Raw genomic sequence first — 20,598 nt, forward strand, 5'->3', positions numbered from 1 at the left:
CCACGGGCGGTGTCCCTCAGGGATCTGTTCTAGGTCCAACTCTTTGGAATGCGATGTATGACGGGGTGCTAAAAAATCGACCCTCCCGGAGGCACGGAAATTGTCGGCTATGCAGATGATATTGTCATAGTAGCAGTGGCCAAGAAACGTGAACATGGGGCTGGAGATGGTTAGCAATAACACAGAAGTGGTTCTGATGAGCTCAAAGCGGGCTATGGATGTGTTGGTCCTAACCATAGGAGATTATCAAATAAATTCAAATTCCTCCTTGAAATATCTAGAAGTAATCATTGACTTAAAAATAACTTTTAGGGAGCACTTCAGGGTGGTGTTGGAGAAAGTTTCTAGAGTTAGTGGAACCCTAACGCGAATAATGCCCAACATCGGCGGCCCAAGCGAAGCTACCCTTCAGCTATTATCCAACGTAACCAGCTCTATAATATTATATGCAGCACCAGTAAGGCACAGATCTAAAATGGTCCACCAAAAAGATATACTGGCAGCTTACCGCATTACTGCTATACGAATAGCATGTGCTTTTCCGACGATGCGATCCATGTTTTATCCAGGAAAATCCCAGTAGATCTACTCTCAGGTGATATGGCCGATCTGTACGGCATTGGATTAAGCCGACCATCTGAAAATGCTAAGAAAAGCGCAAGGTCACGAACAATAGTTAGGTGGCGAGAACGGTGGGAAAATTCGAGAAAAGAGCGCTGGTCCTTCATGCTAGTCCGGAATATAGCGGAATGGTACGAGCGAAAACTCGGCGAACTAAATTACCATTTCACACAGATATTGAGCGGGCACGATGGCTTCAAGGAATATCTACATAAGCGTGGGATAGAGGAGGATCCTTTCTGTCCAAGCTGTCCGTCCGAATTGGAAAGCGCAGAACATGCAATGTTTCACTGCCTTCGTTTTCACGGCGAAAGACTGTCTGTAAACAGAGTTTTTGGAGAGGAACCTTCCATTAGGAATTTAGTTCCACGAATTTGCGGACAAATAGATTTTGGATTGCTGTGAGCAAGATGGCCTTTATAGTAATGACGAAATTGATGCATGCCGAAAGGGAGCGCAGAGAAATGCGCATACGAAGTAGTGGCGACTAATTCGCCTTTCCGCCCGTGACGTTATGCCTAACGGCGGTCCCACGGGGTGCGGACACATGAACAGGATTAGCCTGGTTTCATTGGGCCACTTGAGGGTAGTGCGCTACCACAACGTCCAATAAAAAAGATAAGTTCCGTCGTGCCTGGTGTTGTTGGGTGAGCGGCCAGACAGCAGTGTGCAACAAGTGCACCTTTCAGGGGAAAATTAGATGTAGCAAGCGAGTAGATTCTGTATCATATGATCAACTTGGAGACAACCAAACGTTTATTTTCCTGTCCAAAACAGAACTGGTGCACGGTACTGCTGCTAAAGAAGGATAGGCGTAGTCATATCAATTCGTTCCCGGCTTAGTCGGGGAAAGCAATTTTAGCATTAATTTGACCTTTTCAATTTGAACATCCATTCAAGAACTTCGCATAATAGATTAAACAGTCATTTGTATTTATTTGTTATTGTAGCACGTCTAATTTACTTCGTAACATCAATCAATTGTCCCTTGTTCCTGCCATCGGAAGATAGATAGGCATGGTGAAGGGTCATTTGAAGTTACTTTCCCAGGTCCTGATTCTAGTTATCTGAAATTTCTCTTGTGCCTTTGGCCTCTCAGAAAAGAGCTAATTGTGGAGCCCTATTTATGGAACACTTTTCGGCTTATATTAAAAACTTTTAATTTATTCTTACTAATATTAGTTTCTTTTTCTTTCTAGGTAATTTGATTTTGACGATGTGCGGATAGAAATATCCCAAATATTCCAGCTGTGGCTGTAAGAACATACATTTGCTCAAATTATAAGAAAACTGAACGGTTGAGCACATCCAGTACCTACGTTTATACAAGGAGGAACACCACACTATTTTCACGGGGACTTAGCCGCCGATCACGTTGTTTTAAGAGCTTATTTTAAATATGTTATTTATAAACACTGATTCTAATATTTTGTTTTGGTTTTTACTTTAGAGTTAACCGGTTATATAAGCGATGTCAGCTATGCCTGTAACTTAAGCGCCTTCAGATGTAATAGTTACCGCGGACGCGGTCACAGGAGTAAATAACTACGTGGGGATTACACTAATCAAGGACTTTCAATATCGGAAGGTTTTCCAGCACCATAACAACACCAACAATATGTGCAAGCACCCGAATAAATTGTACAACAAACGTTAACACCACATCAGCAGCCAGCAACAACAACAACAATCGGAACAAGTTGAAACTTCTAAAGAATTAATGACTAGTGAACCACCAACATATCCGCAATATGCGCATCCATCAACACCAACATATGTCGCCTACTTTGCAACACAAAATCCAATGCTTCATCCCGCGTCAACTGCATAACAAGCCACTGGTACACCGATATATGTTTCACATATGCAACATATGTATGTGAATGCACATCAGGTGTGCAATTATAAGTGGTCCATTTGTTTATTCGCCCGAATATCAATATATACCCGGTGAAGATGGCCAAGGCCATTCTGATTCTATTACTGATAAAGGCGAACCATTGGCAAATTTAAAAACTCAAACAGACTACGAAAAATGATGATGATATTAATTCTAGTACGGATAGTTAAGAATTTAAACCTAGGAAAAAAGCTAAACTTGATAAAAACTTAACCGAAGATGACAATGTTTCTAACTCTAATACTAAGGAAGATGAACCTTTGATAAATATGAAGCTTTAAACAGAGTTATCAAAAAATGACGATGATGATAATGATGTTGATGCAAAGTTCAATGTTGAAAATGATGAAAATTATGAAACAGAATATGAAAATAGTATGAGTGTGGATTATAACCTGAAGCAAAACTGTCATATCCGGTACGACCAGAATTAGATGTTAAGAAAAGAACATACATAAAGAGGCTCAGTATATTTATGGAAAATGTATCATGAGACAATACCCAATGTATGTATTTCAATTAAATTCAGCACATTGTTGGAAAAAGCATCTAAACTTTATGCATCGTGTAGAGAAACCAAAAAATTTACAATTCAAATATAACGAACGTGGTGCAAAATGTAAATTTTGTGATATTCAAGCAGCTACACCAAGCTTCAACAAATTATTGGACAATGAGATTTCTCATATGCCCAATAGTCATTATTTAAAATGTAAATTATGCGATTGGTAGACGAAAATACATTCAAGTATGAATTTTCATTTACGTGTACAACATTTTTTCTATGTTTAGAATGTGGTGAACAATTTAGAACAAATACAAGTTTACGTGTACATGTTTATGAAAAGTTTGCTCATTGTACACCACAAGATTTGAACGGAAAGATCTTGAGGGTATGGTTACACCTATGTGGCATCTACAAGCTATTTATAATGACTAGTATGGAATGAATCCGGATATGGAAGAAAACGGAGTTGACGAAATGAATCATCATGCTTCTTTGGATTCTGGTGATACTCCTGACATGCTTCCTAATTTCGCTACGTCTGATCTTACTATACCTACCAAACTAGTATGACTTTGCAAACTGATGAGCAACACTACCAGCGCAGGAAAACTAAGAACTTCAAAACAAGGTTTCGGAAAGGGCACGACTATGAATAGACGTTAATGTATTTATATAGTTTATAAATATAAAAATGCACATGTGTAAAAATTACTAGTATAATAGCACATGATTTTAACTGTAAAAACCATTTTAAACATGCATTATTTATTAATTAAATATTATTTAAACAAAAAGGACGAGTTTCATTCATATAAAAAGCGAATTGACAGAAGGTAACCGGTACGGGTAACCGATAGGCCAGTTACCCATGTTGTTGTTGTTGTATATGTTTTGGTTAGCGATAACGAAAACATACCTAATGAAGTAACTTAAAAATGTAAATAACATCGAGCGAGAAGGAATGTCGAAAACACAATAGGCAAGAGCGAGAAAGCGAGTCACACGAACCCTATTTTGAGAGAGCGCATGTGTTACCTTTTTCACGACAGCAATGTAAGAGTCATTAAGACGATAATTGGTGAACAAGTTATTAGCGACGATTAAGTAATCGATTAGGTAACGGTACCTGTCTTGTAGGGATCGTATGTTTCACATCAATATATATTGCACGTATGGTGATAGTCAAAGCGTCACAATATTTATTGTACGTTTAACTCTCGCCTATCGGGATAAGAATATCGATTATAAAATATATTTATCGAATGACAAAAGTATAGAAGTGCTCCAAATCAAAACACACGATTCCGTATGTAAATGAAATATCAGCTGTTTTTTATAGGCTATTTTTACGTAATTTTCCTTTAGCTTTTGTTTTTTTCTCTCGTTCTTTCATTCGCCCAAGCAGTCAAGTGTGACGTAATGCGCAGAACGAAGCAATTTTGAACTCGTGAATACGCAATCTTCTGTTGATGATTTGTGATGTGGTACGGTATCTGTGTTTCTTCTAATAAGATAAACTTCGTGAAATAGTTTGTAGTTTACCAATGGCTTCTTCAGGTTAGTAATAAATTTTGCTTTTGCAACGTTGTTGATACTGGTCGGTGACTTATAATAGCGTAAAACTCATTTCAAAAAGTATAAAACTTCTGTGGAAATTTTGGTAATAGTCTAGTTGAGTATAAAACTTCTGGGGAAATTTTGGTAATAGTCTAGTTGAGGGGTCGACTGCTAATACGCTACCAAAAATATCGAGGGAGGTGTCAAACGACGCGTCTTGACATCAGTATTCATAATCCGAAGGCGGAAAATAAAAATGTTAACGCGTTCAAAAGATATTAATGAAAAACCGAAAAAAAACCCGCGGGTACCTCCGAAACCGGGGGTCGGATCCATAGTATTTTTGCGCAGAACACCTTTCTGCGTTGGCTGCCTTCGGCCGCGCTTATAAAAAATAACCCTGGGCTACGCCATGCCAAGTCCGGGTGTGTGGTATAACCGTGGCGGTAGCCATGCACACTTTTTTTTGTGGGTACAACACAACAACAACCACATGGAAATCGCCAACTTCAACTGTAAATATATCCGGACAGATATAAAATTTTTCTTTTCCGCTTTCAGATTATTGTTTTAATACGCGTCTTTTGACACCTCACTCGATATTTTTGGTAGCGTATTAGCAGTCGACCCCTCAACTAGACTATTACCTTTGTTTCGTCCCTCCCACAAATTGTCATCCTCCCAGCAGCTCCTTGCAGCAGGACTGCTACATATTCTCTTACTCCGGGAAGGTATCGAACCCAATCCGGGTCCGTCTCCTGACCCCGGTCCTGAGAAATGGTTTTGCTGCTGGTCTGTTCAGTGTGTCTCGTGCAAGGGATGGTTGCATCGGACAGGTTGTTCTGGGCTTGATCCCAAAACCCGACGTCCACGTAACTTTTAAAAAATCTTTTGTGGCTCCTTGCTGCTCACGCCCAAGGGCGTCCCGTAGTCTACGCCTAAGTGCCCCTCCACTACCTTCCAGCAGCCTCGCTGCTCAGCAAGCCACAACAAGTACCCGCTGCTGCTCACGCCCCACGGCGCCAAAAACTCAAACAGCTGATACCACTCATAACTACTACCTTCGTAGTAGAGCTGGTAGCAATGCTGAGCATCAGCCCCTGCCCCCGTCTTCTTCTCCCCCTCTTTTCTGGCAGCAATCGTGCAGGTCAGGGAAACAGACTCTTAGTCCCTACCTCCGTTTGCACCGTCTGCCAGCGCAGAATATATAGGTTTGCGACAACCGCTCAATGCAGCTCCTGCCTTGGGTGGTGCCACTTTCCTAGATGTTCTGGTCTCCGCGGCGGCAACCCCTCGACGGGTTTCATCGCGCCATGTTGCCAGGTCGCTAACCCAAATCATCCGGGGACCCCAATGCTTGCCCAAGGCCACAACAGCAATTGTGTCCTGGCCTTCCACAACCTAGGCGTAGTCACCCGTCACTTACCCCTAGAGTGGCGGCGTCACCCCTCATGCACTTCAGAATTCTGCAATTAAACTGTAATGGACTAACTGGGAAGATTACAGAGATAGTCGATTTCATGAAGCGGCACAACATCCGCATTGCTGCGATTCAAGAGACTAAACTCACAGCAAGATCTGCATTGCAGACCTGCTCTGGGTATAATGTCCACAGGAAGGACCGCGAGAGCGGAAATGGAGGCGGCCTCGCATTTATTATACACCACTCTGTGCAATATCATATATTTGATCCTGGCATCGACCGCAGGGACAATGTCTTAGAACGTCAAGGCCTATCTGTCCGGTCAGGCGATGCAAATCTAGAAATCATCAACATCTACATTCCTCCTGTCACCTGTTGCCCCAGTGGATACCGCCCTAAAATCCAGGCCTTACTCACTGGCAACAATCGCATTATCTTAGGCGATTTCAATGCCCATCACGACCTATGGCATTCAAAGTTGCGGGCGGACAGTAGGGGTGAGATGTTGGCGGATGAAATAGAAGAAACGACGTTCTGCACAATAAACGGAGACGCCCCCACACGTATGGTAGGAAGCTGTCATAGCTCGCCAGATATCTCAATCGTGAGCGCAGAACTCGTAAACTGCGTCAACTGGCAGCCGATGGTAACATTGGCATCAGACCACCTGCCCATACTTATTTCGTTCGAGCGTACCGCCGACTTCATCGTCACCGAAAAACGCACTTTCATAAACTTCAAAAAAGGAAAGTGGGAAGAATATAAATCTGCAACAGACAGCAGCTTTGCTGCCCTCCCTATCCCGAATGATGCCCGCCAAGGGGAGCGTGCCTTACGTAAGGTCATTGAATCCGCCTCGGCACATTTCATTCCCGCCGGGAGAATTCCCGAAATCCGGCCCACTTCCTGGCGGAGGCCGCGAGCTTAGCGAGGGAACGCGACCTTATAAGACAGCTTGATCCAGGCGACCCCCAAATAAGGGATATAAACCAACGCATCAGATTGCTTGTGGACGAACACAAGCGGGCGAAATGGGAAGAGTACCTAAGAGGTTGTAACCTCTCTACCGGTGTAGGTAAACTTTGGTCCACCGTAAAGTCCCTATCGAATCCGACTAAGCACAAAGACAAAGTTTCCATCGCCTTTGGTAAGGTGCTGTCGGATGCGGAAAAATGCGCGAGCGCTTTCTGCCGACAATATATAATGCATCCTACGGTCGACAAAGATAGACGGAGAGCCAATAGACACGCACATAAACACAAATTCAGCGCGTCACCAATCACCATCACCGCTAGAGAGGTTGAGGACGCCATTGGTCGCGCTAAACCATCCATAGCAGTGGGCCCAGACGGCATAGCCATGCCGATGCTTAAAAACCTAGGGAAAGAGGGTTTCAAATATTTAGCGCATGTCTTCAACCTGTCCCTCTCCACCTTTGCCATACCCGAGAAATGGAAAATGGCCAAGGTGGTCCCGCTACTAAAGCCTGGGAAACCAGCTAACGTAGGTGAGTCATATCGTCCGATATCTCTCCTATCGCCAGTGGCAAAGACGCTTGAAGCCATTTTGCTCCCTTATTTCCAAGCACATTTGCAGCTAGCCCTTCATCAGCATGGCTTCAGAAAACTCTATAGCACTACCTCCGCGCTAAATGTCATTAGCACCCAGATAAATTGCGGTTTGAATCAATACCCCCACCATAGAACAGTACTCGTAGCGCTAGACCTATCAAAAGCCTTTGATACGGTCAACCATGGCTCATTACTGCAAGACCTGGAAGGGTCTACCCTTCCCCCATGTCTTAAAAGGTGGACCGCAAATTATCTGGGTGGTCGGCAGGCATCGGTGCAATTCAGAAACGAAACATCAAAACCAAGGAGAATTAAACAAGGGGTGCCACAGGGTGGTGCCCTATCCCCACTTTTGTTTAATTTCTACATATCTAAGCTACCTTCACCACCGGAAGGAGTCACAATCGTTTCCTACGCCGATGACTGCACAATAATGGACACAGGCCCAGGCCCAGAGATCGATGAGCTATGCAATAAAATAAACGGCTATCTCCCTGATCTCTCCAGTTTTCTCGCCTCGCGAAACCTGGCATTGTCACCGACTAAATCTTCCGCGACCTTATTTACAACATGGACGCCCCAAATGTCGACCATATTGAACATCCACGTCGATGGCACTACGCTACCGACTGTCATACACCCCAAAATCTTGGGTGTGACGTTTGATCAGGATCTACATTTTGGTGCGCACGCAACCGAATTTGTTCCGAGAATTCAGAGCCGTAATAAAATCCTCAAATCCCTTGCTGGCAGTACCTGGGGAAAAGATAAAGAAACGCTCATGACCACATACAAAGCAATTAGCCAGCCGATTACGTGCTACGCGTCACCCATATGGTCGCCAAGCCTAAAAACTACCCACTGGAAGAAACTACAGGCCTGCCAAAATACTGCTCTCAGAATCGCCACGGGCTGTCTTCTTATGTCCCCAGAACACCATCTGCATAATGAGGCGAGAATACTCCCCATCAGGGAGAGAAATGAGATGCTGACCAAACAGTTCCTGTTGAATACCCAGAAATCTGGGCGTCCCAACAGACATCTGATTGACGAACCAGCACCGCCTAGGGGCCTAAGGAGTCATCTCCGTAAGCATTTTGAGGAAATACGGCACCTGAGAACCCAGCCGTATGAAGCGAAAATACACAAGCAGGTCCTTGGTGAACTCCATAGACAGGCGTGGGACCTTTATGTCGGGAATTGCCCGGTGAATCCAGTACTTGAAGAAAAATATCCAGAACTCGCGGAAGAGGAACGCATACTCCCCAGGGAAACGCGTGTCACTCTTACTCAACTTCGTTCTGGATACTGTAACAGGTTAAACTCTTACCTATCCAGAATCAACCCCGACATACAAAATGTATGCCCCGCTTGCAATGTGTATCCACATGACACGAACCATCTCTTTAATTGTAATGTGGAACCAACGCCTCTAACACCCCTTTCCTTATGGTCCACCTCTGTTGAAACGGCAAGTTTCCTTGGACTCCCGTTAGAGGATATTGATGACAATTTGTGATCGGTCGCGGCTATTAGGTGGGGCGACATTTCTACAACAACAACAACAACAGGTACGCGCGGGTCTTTTTTCGGTTTTTCGTTAATATCTTTGAACGAGTTAAAATTTTTCTTTTCCGCCTTCGGATTATTGTTCTCGAGATTAGTACGCGTCTTTTGACACCTCTCTCGATATTTTTTGACGCGTATTAGCAGTCGACCCCTCAACTAGACTATTACCATAAAAATTTTAACTCGTTCAAAAGATATTAACGAAAAACCGAAAAAAGACCCGCGGGTACTAAACCGGGGGTGGGATCCATAGTATTTTTGGGGAAAATTTTGAATAAGGTGCCACGGTTTTCAAACTTTTGTTGATTTTTAGGGGTAGAGGGGGTCCTAAAAATCACAAAATTATCATCCGCGGCTCTATGAAACTTAGTTTATGAAATATAAGCTTTTTAATTTCCAAATTTAGTAAAATTTCAACTTAAGTCCTGCACTTAAAATTCGGGTCGCACATGTCGATAGCGGTATCAAAAGACGCGTATTTGCGTCAAGATTCAAAGATCCGAAAGCAGAAACTAATATAGTTATCTCGCTTAAAAGTTATTCGCGTAAAACACGTCGATACTATTGTCGCTTTTTTTATTTTTTTTTTTTATTTTAATTGACACCGCATACGCAAGCGTCGGTTGGCAAGGTGCCTTAAAGAGCCCTTATACTGCCAGGTTATCTTTCAATTTCGTTATTTGTATAACAGTTAATTTTTTGGTTTTTTTTCCTTGGCACCACGCCAGCCACAATATTAATATATGTAAATTTGAAAATTCAATTTAATTTTTATGGCGTCGCCAGATATTCCGTTAGTTTTTGTATTTATGTTAAAATTTAAGGTTAGGTTTTTTATTGGCACCACGCCATTTTTCCAATATTAAGTTATATGGAAATCGATTTGGTATTATGTGGCCCACGCCAGGTTATAAATTCCAATTTTTCAAATGCTTTCACTTATACTTTCTGCTTCAATTATTTAGTATTTTTGAATATTTTTAATTAGATTTTTGCCATTTCGTTTCCCACACTACCCGCCATTTTATTCTCAACCGCATGATATAGTCCTTTAATAACACGCGGTTGAGTTGTGGGGAAAATCGAACTTGACGCGACGACGTTACAAAACGAAGTGTGTCGCGTTTTTCGTTGTTGCAATTAAACAAATGAAGGTGGTGAATAGTGTTGCCAGCTCCGCAACAATATCTTTTTATCTTGGTAGAACATTATAAGGTGGTTGCACGTCGACATAAATGCAAACAAACATACACTATCAATGTATTTTGTTTTGTAATTCTCTAAATAATTTGAAATTATTGTATTTAATTGGAACAAGTGCAGAATACATAAATTTGTAAAAAAAAAAAAAATCGGGCTTTGTAGAGATTTTTATGCTGATTCCAACGGTAATTCTGCGTAGAACACCTTTCTGCATAGGCGGCCTTCGGCCGCGCTTATAAATAATAACCCTGGGCTACGCCCATTATTATTAAGTGTTTTACAAAAACAAAATACATTGATAGTGTATGTTTGTTTGCATTTATGTCGACGTGCCACCACCTTATAATGTTCTACCAAGTTAAAAAGATATTATTGCGGAGCTGGCAACACTATTCATCACCTCCATTTGATTTCGTTTGTTTAACTGCAACAACCATAGATGACTTGATACGAAACATTTGTTTACGCTCTCAATTTCTTCGCTCTCTCGAGGGATTTATCTCAAATTTAAGCTGGCAACAATCACAGATAAATCCCTCGCGCCAGCTGAAGCGGGTGCCAGAACAAAAAATGTGCCAGCTAAAATGAAAAACGGGCCAAAAATTTCGGCAAAATTTAGTTTGACCTACAACTGTAAAATAGCGTTCAAAAATTATGGGAAAAAGGATAAAAATACTTGTTTTAGTGTAAATATTATAAGTTCGACGCGGAGGGTAAATATTATTTCCCATTCAGAAGTTATCACTAAAAACAGGTTTTGTAAATATCAAGTCCCGATGCAACCAGTCCATTTCGATCACAGAACCTGGAACGTCAGACATGTAGGATAAGCCCTATCCACTAAATAATGTTAACTATTATGTCTTGGTCCGATTTACTGAAATTTCAAAAGAATATATGGTTTTCGCTTTGAGTTAAATGCGTTACAATATTTGACTAATTAATTTAATCAAAATGTAAATTTTACTTAGATTTGTTTTATTTGACTTTAGCTAGTCGTATTATTGTAAAATAAGTTTAAAGAAATGAATATCTTACGGCTATCATTTTATTAAATGATTGAAACTATAATCGCCGAAATGTATGTCTAAATCCCCATATTCAGATCTATTCATTTTTGTTTGGAGTGGCATCATTGACAAATGTTATAAAAAATGTGCATTTTGACAGCGTTCTCTCCAAACAAAGAGTTGCAAATCCATTCATCTGTGGCAACAACGAAAAAAGCGACAATAGTACCGACGTGTTTTCCGCGAATAACTTTTAAACGAGATACCAAATATAGTTTCTGCTTTCGGATTCTGAATCTTGACGCAAATACGCGTCTTTTGATACCGCTATCGATCATGTGGGACCCGAATTTTAAGTGCAAGACTTAAGTTGAAATTGTACTAAATTTGGAAATTAAAAAGCTTATATTTCATAAACTAAGAGTTCCTTAGAGTTGCGGATGATAATTTTGTGATTTTTAGGACCCCCTCTACCCCTACAAATCAACAAAAGTTTGAAAATCGTGGCACCTTATATAAAATCCAACCCATTTTTTGACGCGTATTAGCAGTCGACCCCTCAAATAGACTTTTACCAAATACTATGGATCCCACCCCCACGGGTCTTTTTTCGGTTTTTCGTTAATATCTTTTGAACGAGTTAAAATTTTTATTTTCCGCGGATTCGGATTAATAATACTGATGTCAAGACGTTTGACACCTCTCAATTGTTTTGGTAGCGTATTAGCAGTCGACCCCTCAACTAGACTATTACCAAAATTACCCTTGGTGGGTCCAACACCGGTTTGCAGACCAAAACTATTACCGCGAAAAACACTTATGTTCACAATTTTTTTTGGTGGGTACTACAACATTACAACAACCACATGAAAATCGCCAACTTTGGTAATTGTGTAGTTCAGGGGCCCCACCATAAAATTTGGCCTTTCTTTACTTTTTTTTACCCGTTTAAAAGTTATGCGCGAAAAACTGGTTCGTCTTGTACATATTGTTCCCGCACATTTACAATCTTTTAAGCGCACAAATCACATCCTGTTTTGTTTTTTAATAGATTAATACAATTTGATGTTCACGAATAAGTGAAAAAAATTTGCCTAATTTCTCTAATTTATATGCAATTAGCTAATAAAAATACAGAAAATACACTCTAATCACTTGATTCGTTGTTGAAGAAAAACACCAGATGGTGAAGACTGCTGCCAGATGAGCAATAATAGAAATTAACTCAACAAGAAATTACTCTTGCTTTTCTCAAGTCATCTGCGTAGAACACCCTTAGCCGATCCAACACCGGCTGCGCCATGCACAGTAATTCTGCGTAGAACACCTTTCTGCATAGGCGGCCTTCTGCGTAGGACATCACCGTGACGGTAGCAGGCAACAATTTTCACAAAAGAACGAAATACGCCGTAAAGGCGTTGCCTGTTTTTTAGAATAGAACAACAACCCTTGCGCGGCGTACAAAAAGCGTAACACTTTAGCCAGAAAAGAAAACGCTATATGTTAATATACCAAGTATAAAAATTAAAGTGATGTGTGCGCTTAAAAGATTGCAAACATGCAGGAACAATATTGTTACGAATATTAGCAAATCTAAGGAGTGCTGCCAGCTCTAAGCCGATGCTAAGCAGTGACGTGAATGCACATCAATAATTCAATCATTATGTATCTACATAAACGAAACAATAACTGCGTATACATATATGTACCATGTACGTATACGAGCAGCGGAGAGTCAATGCACTAACACATGCATATATCTGAGATACTCCTATAAGTATGCAATGAGCAAAATTATAAAATTGTGCAATTGTAGTTACAGCTGAGAAGTTTGAGAGCTACTGGACTAGTATATTCTGGAAGCGCCTAGAAGATGTATAAAATCGTGCAATTTTAGTTATAGCTGAGAAGTTTGAGAGCTCATGGACAATGCTAGTAGATTCTAGAAGATGCGAACGAGGAAACCAGAGAGTATAAAAGGCCGCAGATGTAGAGGCGCTGGAATTCAGTTTGATTTAAGTTGTCAAGCAGTTACGACTAAGACGATATCTAGCGAGCATTAGCAGTATTATTTTGAAAGTCAGCTTCATTTAAGCTATCAGTTTGGTTATTAAGCTATTCGTTGCATAGTTTGAGTGTTATTGTGAAGTATTTTAATAAAGGCCATTTTTCCATTATTCAATATTGGAGTTATTTATTCAACAGTTTAGCGATACAAACCTAGCAAGAGGATTGCAAATAAGAGGATTTGCAAGCAAATTCGTTACAATTGGTGTCAGAAGAGGAATTGTTGAATAAATTCCAGAGGACAACAAGGACATGGCAAAGTTGAGTGAATTGAGGATCCAGCAACTGAAAAAGGAGTTGGAGAACCGTGGATTGAATACAACCGGCAATAAGATCGAACTTCAAGCACGGCTACGAGAGGTAATGGAGTCGCAAGGAATTGATGTGGGCGAGTATGTCTTTAATCTTGATGGGGACGAGACAACAACAAAAATTGAAGAGAAAAAAGAAACATCGCAGACAGTTACGAGCACAGACTTGAACATGATTTTGGCTGCAATATCTGCACAAACATCGACAGTAACATCAATGTCGTCGCAAATGTCATCTCAACTGGAAGAACAGAAGACACATATTGCAGAAATGTCGTCAGAAATAACATCGAAGATCGAAGCACAGGAGGCACGTATTTCAGAAATGTCATCACAAATATCCACAAATATGTCATCACAGCTGGAAGAACAAAAGACATATATGGCAACCCAACTGAAAGAACAAGAGACACGCATAACAGTACTAGAAGCACAAGAGGGGCGTATATCATCAAAACTTGAAGCGCGCATGGACGAAAAAATAATGCAGTTTGAAGAAAAATTCGAGGCAGAGGTGGATGCGTTGAGAGGTCGTTTACAGGAATTGCAACTTAATCGGCCGGCTGCTTCAGCGAGTAATACGAAGGTAAAAACTCCATATTTTGACGGTTCTGTTCCTTTCCAGGTCTTTAAGCTACAGTTTGAGAAGACCGCAGCAGTGAACAACTGGAATGCGGAAGATAAAGTTTCTGCACTGTTCATGGCGTTGAAAGGGCCTGCAGCTGAGATTTTACAAACCATTCCAGAGGGCGAACGGAACTGTTATGAAGCATTGATGGGCGCACTAGAGAGACGATACGGAACTAAGCATAGGAGACAGATATACCAAGTGGAGTTGCTGAACCGCTTCCAGAGGCCTGGTGAAACATTGCAAGAGTTTGCGTCGGATATTGAAAGGCTAGCTCATTTAGCGAATGCGAACGCACCCGTGGAATACACTGAAAGGGTAAAGATTCAGAGCTTTATAAATGGCATACGGGACGTCGAAACAAAGCGATCTACATACGCAAACCCAAAGCCAACATTCGCAGAAACGGTGTCACAAGCTCTGATTCAGGAAACAGCGTCGCTTCTGTGTAAGCCAGTTTTCAAAGCACGCCGTGTGGAAGTAGAAAGGCCAGAGTGGGTAGACGCAATATTGGAGGCGCTGAAAGGATCGCAAAAGCAGAGTGTAAAAGTTATTAAATGTTTCAAGTGCGGCAACCTAAGTCACATTGCACGTCATTGCGATCTTGGTCCTAATAGTTCCAACAATGTGGGTGGCCGTAAACGCAAAGCTGGCGGAAATGAGCAGGAGCGTGTCGGATGTAAAGAACGAAAACTTACCCCGGCTATTGAATGTCCTGTGATATCTGTGTCGCAGATTGGAAGGAAATCAAGCAGTCACCATCAAAGGGAATGTGGATGGTAAAGAGCGTGTACTGACTGTAGATACGGGGGCATCTCATTCCTTGATTCGATCTGATTTGGTCTACAGGAGAGTAAAGTCATTACCTGGAGCAAGGTTGCGTACGATCACAGGCGAGTATAATCAAGTCCAAGGCGAAGTGGTGTGTGAGGTATTGATTGGAAAAGTCATGTTTCTACACAAATTCGTTGTGGCGGAGATCGTTGATGAAGTCATATTGGGAGTGGACTTCTTGGTTGACCATGACGTCAGGATCGATATGCGGAGAAAAATTATGCGCTATAAGAACCAGGACATACCACTTAACTTTAGTTTGGAAAAAGGGTTCAGCAGTAATCGGGTACTGGTGGAAAAGACTCGACAAAGACCACGAAAGTCAAAGGCAAAGGTTGATAGATCGAATGGGCCAAATAAATCAAAATCAAAAGTACCTGCGAGAGAAACACTGGCATTGACAAAACCTAAAAAAAGGGGGAAAACGAAGCAACGAACTTCCGAGAAAGAATGCGAGGGTGGTTTCAAGCCAGAGCCCACTTCTGTGGGGAAACGTGGTAACGATACTGATTAGCCAAAGCAAATCCGTCCAGCGCAAGCTCTACGAAGTAGTTCATCGGCCAAACAACAGAGTGTGAAGGAACGAACCAGGGTATTGAGTGGTACGATGAAACACAGGGACCATGAGAACAATAATTCGAAAGGTTTCTTGGCGGGAGATTTGGTACTGTTATACAACCCTCACCGGCGGAAAGGTGTTCCATGCAAATTTCGGTGCAGTAGGGAAGGCCCGTACAAGGTTGTGAAGAAGATCAGTGATACCATCTACGGCATACAAAGCATTGAGAAACCACGGTGTAGAAGAGTGGTACATTTGGCGATGCTAGCAGCGTTTAGATCGAGAGATTTGTCTGATCGGGACCATGTACGTATACGAGCAGCGGAGAGTCAATGCACTAACACATGCATATATCTGAGATACTCCTATAAGTATGCAATGAGAAAAACTATAAAATTGTGCAATTGTAGTTACAGCTGAGAAGTTTGAGAGCTACTGGACTAGTAGATTCTGGAAGCGCCTAGAAGATGTATAAAATCGTGCAATTTTAGTTATAGCTGAGAAGTTTGAGAGCTCATGGACAATGCTAGTAGATTCTAGAAGATGCGAACGAGGAAACCAGAGAGTATAAAAGGCCGCAGATGTAGAGGCGCTGGAATTCAGTTTGATTTAAGTTGTCAAGCAGTTACGACTAAGACGATATCTAGCGAGCAATAGCAGTATTATTTTGAAAGTCTGTTTCATTTAAGCTATCAGTTTGGTTATTAAGCTATTCGTTGCACAGTTTGAGTGTTATTGTGAAGTATTTTAATAAAGGCCATTTTTCCATTATTCAATATTGGAGTTATTTATTCAACAGTTTAGCGATACGGACCTAGCAGGAGGATTGCAAATAAGAGGATTTGCAAGCAAATTCGTTACAATATGTATCACACAAACCTGAATTTCGCCGATAACTTTTGAACGGGTGAAAAAAGTAAACTTCCGCTTTCGGTATCTTAATCTAGACGTAAATGCGCGTCTTTTGATACCTCCCTCGAAAATCTTGGCCCAACTTTAGGGTGGGCCCCTAAACTGCACTACTACCCCAACTTTAACTGCAAATATCTCCGGACAGATATAAAATTTTCTTTTCCGCCTTCGGATTATTGTTTTCGTTGTTAAGGTTCTTTTGGCACCTCTCTCGATATTGTTTGACGCGTATTAGCAGTGTCATGCTGTCGTAAAGAATTACCCAAAATTTTCTGTTTTTTCGTGAAATAGATATACAGGCCCGTAATCATAGTCGCTGACTAAAATACCCTTTAATTAAAATCTTGCCTAAATTAAAAATGGGACTTAAAATTTTGGTCTGTCATAGACATATTAAACACAGTTTTCACCTAAAATAAGCATGGACGGGGTATCCGCATGTAAAAAGGTATCGAATGCCGCTATGAAGAAATGTTTTAGAAATTTTAAAAGTTCACCCTGTTCCTTACAACCGTGGTTACTTGACTCCACGTATAAAAAATAGTAATTTTTTACTTGACAAAAACTCTTACAATAGCACAAAAATTGTCAAAGGAGTACCTGAAAACGAGTTTTGATCATAATCCGGTGGCGGATAATTATGTTGTTGTTGTTGTTTGTGTTGTTGTTGTTGTAGCGATAAGGTTGCTCCCCGAAGGCTTTGGGGAGTGTTATCGATGTGAGGAGCTTGGGGTCTCCAGAGCCTCGTCTGTTAGTTAGTTATTTAGTTATTTTATTTATTACAGTCTTTAGACTTAGATTAAATCTATGAGATCACATTTATACATTATACAGTCTTTGGATTTTGCATAATTAATTTTGAGTTATAAAATGTATTTCTTTTTTACCTAATATGTACTCCTTTACAATATTCGTATAATAGCCTCTTGAACTCTTTCATATTTTTATAATCTTTTAAGTCCCTAGGAAGTTCATTGTATTCTCTTAATTCCTCAAAATATATACTCTTTTTATAAAATTCGGATTTTACAATTGGCAAGTGGAAATTATTATTGTTTGTTGTATTATTGTATTTTACACGATTATTTAATAATTTGGTAGGTTTCCTAATTTCATGTTGTGTATGAATTTCAAAGTATAATATAACACAAGCTGTTTTACACTAAGCCAGTTCAAGCTGTTTAGTAGCTCTTGTATGGGGTGACGGAAAATCGTTCCAATATACATCATTTATCCATCCTGTCGGAAAATCAACCAAACGAGATAAGTCATTAATTTTGAGCTTGTTTTGACATAGCCATTTAGTATATACAGAGTCTATATCTTGTTGTATTTTTGATATGGCCTCAGTTATGGATGGACAGCTTATCGTCAACAACGCATCATCAACAAATAGTCTTATTTTACAGTGACTCAAACAAGTTTTAATATCATTTATGTATATTATGAACAGAATCGCGGTACTGATCCCTGTGGTAAACATATTTCAACTTCTATTTCAGGAGATGTCACGTTCCTAATTAAAGTTCTCTGTTTTCTTCCTGTAAGGTGGCTGTTAATATCCACCATATTTATTTTGTAATGTTGCCGCTCTACGCAAGAATTGATCCACACTTACATTTTTAAGTTCAAATAAATTTCTATTTATGTCTACCTCAGCTTCAACTGGGATAATGGTTTCAATACTACTACGTATTATTAATTTTTTTGTTGGTTTTTTGGCCTTTAGTTTGTAAACATGTTTGTAAATTGTCGAGCTCGAGGCCATACAATATTAAATAACAAACAAAGAAAAATTTTTATTTGTATATGTTATATATTGTCGTTTTTTATTTATCGATATTTCGACTTCAATTAGAAGTCATGTTCAGGACTAGAAATACAAAAATACAAGTATTATAATAAAAAACATAAAAGTACATGTATACATTTGACTTACATCGTTGGATGTACCAGATCGACTAATTTAAAATTTGATATAACAAAAACGAAAATAAACATAAAAAGTAAACAAATAAAGAACCGTAATTATAAACAAAATTCTTAACTAACAACAATATAGCATAAAAAGTTAAACTGTGAGCGAGACCCATAGCATAAGTATGTATTAAATTCCCACCAGGTAAATGTTGTTGTATAACACTCTCAGTATTAAAATTAATACAGCACAACATTTACCTGGTGGGAATTTAATACATACTTATGCTATTAATTTTAATACTGAGAGTGTTATACAACAACATTTGCCTGGTGGGAATTTAATACATACTTATGCTATAGGTCTCGCTCACAGTTTAACTTTTTATGCTATATTGTTGTTAGTTAAGAATTTTGTTTATAATTACGGTTCTTTATTTGTTTACTTTTTATGTTTATTTTCGTTTTTGTTATATCAAATTTTAAATTAGTTGATCTGGTACATCCAACGATGTAAGTCAAATATATCCTCCTCGGTCCTTGCGTGTAGCCCGCTGGACACATTTTAGGTGGACATAGAATAAAAAATTTAAAACTAATTTTAATTCGATCCAACTTTGTGGAAAGCTGGGCATCTGAAGTTTACAATTGAATCGTTTTTTTGTGCTTGCATGACAACCCTGTCGTAATACAATCCAATAAGTGAACAGTTATTCGAAAAAAACAGGTGTTCTCTTTGAATGTACTTTCAATTACTATTTTCGCTTTATTTCTTCAAATAAAGTTTAATATTTTATTAAAATCAAGAGAAACGTACTTCATCTATTAGGTAAGTAAGAGATCTTTCACATATATTTATACCATTCAAATAAAAATGCTGTTTTTTAACTGTTCAGTGAGCTGGACATTTGGTAGCCATCATGTCGAAAAAACGCTTTACAGAAGAAGAAGTGATGGAGATGCTTATGGACAGTGATTTTGAAGGTTTGTCCGATGACGAAGACATGGATTTCGTTCCTAATCGTTCAGATATGAGTTTTTCAAGTGATTCCGATTCTGACCACAATCCACAATCTGATAATGAAGAAGATAATATTGCTGAACCAGAATTTGTTGATGTAACTCTTCAAAACAAAAAACCGCTCAAATGGCTAGCCAAAGAATTTGACGGGGCTAGTGCGCTCGCTTCCGACGAGGCATGGGACGCAGAGGATAGATTTGAGTGGACACCTTTCCAATTTTTCTCGGAATATTTTGATGAAGATTTTTGGTGAGAAATTTCACAGCAGAGTAATATGTACGCTCTACAAAATGGTCAAAATTTGAGTTCAAATTCTAATGAGTACAAGATATTATGTGGGGCCCACATACTAGCTGGTTGCATGAAACTTCCTCGCGTAAGGATGTTCTACCGACCTGCTTTTAAAGTTCCGGCCATTACACAGATACCAAGGGATCGATTTTTTAAGTTAAGAAATTACATGCATTTCGACGACAGCTTAAGAGCTACTCCGCAGGAAAAAGAAAACAACAAATTGTGGAAGGTTGAACCAGTTATAAAAACCGTTTTGAAAAAATGCCAATCCTTACCAAAATATATATATAAATATAAAAAAAGGCAGCGAAATATTTACTGACCGTTATTTTACATCGATAAAGCTGCTAGATTTTTTGATGGAAAAAGAAATATTTGCTACTGGTACAATTCAACAAATCCAAATCCCCAAAGAGCTGCGAGCAAAACTTTCAACAGACCATGACCTTCTGAAAAGAGGCAGAGATACCTTTAATGAGTTTGTAAGAGAAGATGAGAAAGTAGCGGTTGTGAAATGGATGGACAGTCGTTCGGTTCTTTTAGCGACCACTTCGACCGGAACAACACCAATTATATCTGTTAATCGATGGGATAAGAAAGCCAAAAAATACTTAAGTGTCAATTGTCCGAATACGGTTGCAAGTTACAACACGTCAATGGGCGGAGTAGATCTTGCAGACAGGTTGATATCTT

At 39.9% G+C, this 20,598-nt stretch overlaps 1 protein-coding gene across 7 annotated transcripts in view; it reads left to right on the plus strand.

Annotated features, from left to right (window-relative positions):
- Positions 1–4,428: 4,428 nt before the first annotated feature.
- Positions 4,429–20,598, plus strand: part of LOC137237025 (eukaryotic translation initiation factor 4B-like) — a 401,195-nt gene continuing 385,025 nt past the window's right edge. For 2 of the 7 annotated variants that reach the window (XR_010948758.1, XM_067760161.1), the window contains exon 1: positions 4,959–5,101. Coding sequence is in view for 5 of the 7 variants with exons in the window: in XM_067760161.1 (XP_067616262.1) it covers positions 4,999–5,101 (103 nt within the window). In the remaining 2 variants the exon portion in view is untranslated. Of the gene's footprint in view, positions 4,587–4,958; positions 5,102–20,598 lie in introns of those variants that run through there. The other 5 variants (XM_067760164.1, XM_067760166.1, XR_010948759.1 and 2 more) reach the window with 4 other exon arrangements.

Source organism: Eurosta solidaginis, chromosome 1 (genome assembly GCF_040869045.1).
Source record: "Eurosta solidaginis isolate ZX-2024a chromosome 1, ASM4086904v1, whole genome shotgun sequence".
Classification (NCBI taxonomy): domain Eukaryota; kingdom Metazoa; phylum Arthropoda; class Insecta; order Diptera; family Tephritidae; genus Eurosta; species Eurosta solidaginis.